At 44.9% G+C, this 2,657-nt stretch overlaps 1 protein-coding gene across 2 annotated transcripts in view; it reads left to right on the top strand.

Moving 5' to 3' along the window:
* CCDC113 (coiled-coil domain containing 113) overlaps positions 1-2,504 on the top strand; it is a 28,141-nt gene extending 25,637 nt beyond the window's left edge. For both annotated transcript variants that reach the window (XM_008068006.1, XM_008068005.1), the window contains 2 exons: positions 625-780; positions 2,353-2,504. In XM_008068006.1, the coding sequence (XP_008066197.1) occupies positions 625-780; positions 2,353-2,487 (291 nt within the window). In that variant the 3' untranslated portion in view covers positions 2,488-2,504. The remainder of the gene's footprint in view (positions 1-624; positions 781-2,352) is intronic.
* Positions 2,505-2,657: the final 153 nt, after the last annotated feature.

The raw sequence follows: 2,657 nt of genomic DNA, 5'->3' as shown, positions 1-2,657 counted from the left end.
TTTTTGATTTATTGTATAGATGAGGTCTCGCTGCCCAGGCAGGTCTTGAACCCGCGGGCTCAGGCAATCCACTCACCTCAACCTCCCAAAGGCGCAGGATTACAGGCTGAGCCACCGAGCCTGGCTAGAGTTTCAGTTTTACAAGATGAAAAGGGTTGTGGAGATGGGATATGGTGATGGTTGCACAACAATGTGAATGTACATAATGCCATTGTACTGTACACTTAAAATGGTTAACATGGTAAATTTTATATTATGTATATTTTGCAATAAAAGACAGGAAAGGAATTGAGATGGATCAAATCAAAGTGTGCTTCAATACACAATTTTCACACCAAAAAACCCCTAAGAAGTCAAAATAAGTAAAACATATTACTTAATAAGAAAGAAGGAAAGGAGAGGGAGAAAAGAGTTAAAGAAAAAAGACGTTTGGACTGCACTTGGTGAGCTGGATGAAAGCATCACAATCTGGAAAAAATTATCATCTTGTGGTTTCCCCCCACTCCTACTCCTTTGAAAATGTAAACATTATTTTTAGAATTCTATTGAAACTGTGGGGAGACAGCGGGGCCAGTGAGTCCCCAAAGCAGAAGCCGCTGGTATAATCGGTCCTTCCCACCCCAGGACCGGGCCAAAGCCCAGGCCGTGAACAAGAAGCTACGGAAGCAGCTGGCTGAGTTCCATGTGCCACCAGTGATGATGTACATCCAGGAGAAGATCGTAAATGGGGACCTGGAGAAGAGCATCAAGATGTGGGAAAGGAAAGTGGAGATAGCAGAGGTAAGGCAGAGAATCCCAAGAGGTATGGTCTTTTATGCCTCAATGTTTTTGTCGAGGGTCTTGTTTATTGGGCTAAGAATACAGATGTTTGGACATGTAATGTCGGTGACAAACCTCAACAATTACTCAACTATTAAACCAAAATGAAGGATGATTTTTTTTAAATTTCTTTTTCATTGTCAGGCACAGGGTCTTTTCAGTTTCAGGAACAGACTTTGTAGTAATAGTGGGTTTTTAGTTTCTTGTTTTTGTAATGAATTCTAGAAGCTTCTGAATCCCTCTACACTATTGGTAATTTAGTGTTTGCTACTTTATACATGGAGAAGCCAGTTTTTTATTTGTTTGTTTGTTTGTTTGTTTGTTTAAGAAATGAGATAATGGGCTGGACTTGGTGACTCAGCCTGTAATCCCAGAACTTTGGGAGGCCGAGGCGAGTGAATAGTCTGAGCCCATGGGTTCGAGACAAGTCTGGGCAACTTGGAGAGCCCTTGTCTCTACAACAAATCAAAACTTAGCCAGGTGTGGTAGCGCGCGCCTGTAGTTCCGGCTACTTGGAAGGCTGAGGCTGAAGGATCACCGGAGCCCTGTGGATCAATGCTGGGGTGGCCATGAGTATGCCCCTGCACTCCAGCCTGGGTGACAGAGAAAGATTTCAACTAAAAAAAAAAAAATGAAATGAGATAATGGATTTTTTTTTTTTGAAATGGGTTCTAACTGTCACCCAGGCTGGAGTGCAGTGGCACAATCACAGCTCACAGCAGCCCTGACTGCCTGGGCTCAAGTGATCCTTCCGCCTCAGTTGAGTAGCTGGGACTTACAGGCATGTGCCACCATGCCCGGCTAATTTTTTTTTTTTTGGTAGACATGAGGTCTTGCTATGTTGCCCAGCCTGGTCTTGAACAATAATGGATTTTTAATGTCACTCAGAACCTGATTCCATGCATGTACATACTTGCCATGGGTCTTTTTGTTTGTAACTAGTACCGCAGCCTTTGAATACAGAAGAGTGTGACAGGAAGCACCCTTGTCCCTCGCAATGTGAAAATAATATGCTGATGTCAGAAAAAAAAAAAAAAAAGGCGAACACCCACACTGTCGTGGCTAGGCTGCAACTAAGTCATTGAAGGTGTCATTAGAGTAGCTTAGAAACCAGCAGATCACTGGGAAACTGGGACTTTGGCATTTTCACTTCTGGACCCCAGCTCCATCCTCCATGTTACTTTTTCCTGCATCTCTTGTGGCCACATAGTAGTGGGAAGTAAATTAGGAGCCAAACTTGGGCCCCTCAGATCTGCAGCTGGGAAGTATCAGAATCTGGCAGAAACATGCAAGTTCTCACTTCACTGAACAGAAAGATACTCTTTAGAAGAATCTTCTGGGTGGGTGCTGCCCCTTGGTGGCTCCTGCACAGCAGTATGCCCAGAAGGAGACACTGTCCCACATGGGGCCATCTGCGCCTTCAGTGGACTAGATGAGGGTTGCATTCTGAATCATCACAGTTTTTCCCAAGTGACCTTCTCCTTCTTGCCTTCTCCACCGCCCTCCCCCCCCAATTTTTTTCCCTTTTTGCAGATGTCTTTAAAAGGCTACCGCAAGGCTTGGAATAAAATGAAAACAACCAATGAGCAGTTGCAGGCAATTTATCTCCCGGGAAATAGCCAGAAGCAGGCCACGACTTGCAGATCAAGATTTGATCCATTAAAGTAATCAGCTCCTTTCTGGTCCCGGGGCCTCTCACTGTTTCCTGTGCTGGCTGGTGTCCCCAACTCCCCAACCAGGTTGAGCGTCACCTCCTGAGCCACATCTGCCTGTGAGGAGTGTCTTCACAGTCTGGACCCTGGAACGATTAACACTGAAAGAACCACAGGGCACTCTAA

Source organism: Carlito syrichta, unplaced genomic scaffold, assembly GCF_000164805.1.
Source record: "Carlito syrichta isolate Samal-C Ts95f unplaced genomic scaffold, Tarsius_syrichta-2.0.1 Scaffold309854, whole genome shotgun sequence".
In the NCBI taxonomy this organism is placed as follows: Eukaryota; Metazoa; Chordata; class Mammalia; order Primates; family Tarsiidae; genus Carlito; species Carlito syrichta.
Note: the sequence above shows the minus strand (reverse complement) of the source record. Positions and strands in the feature narration are given on the sequence as shown.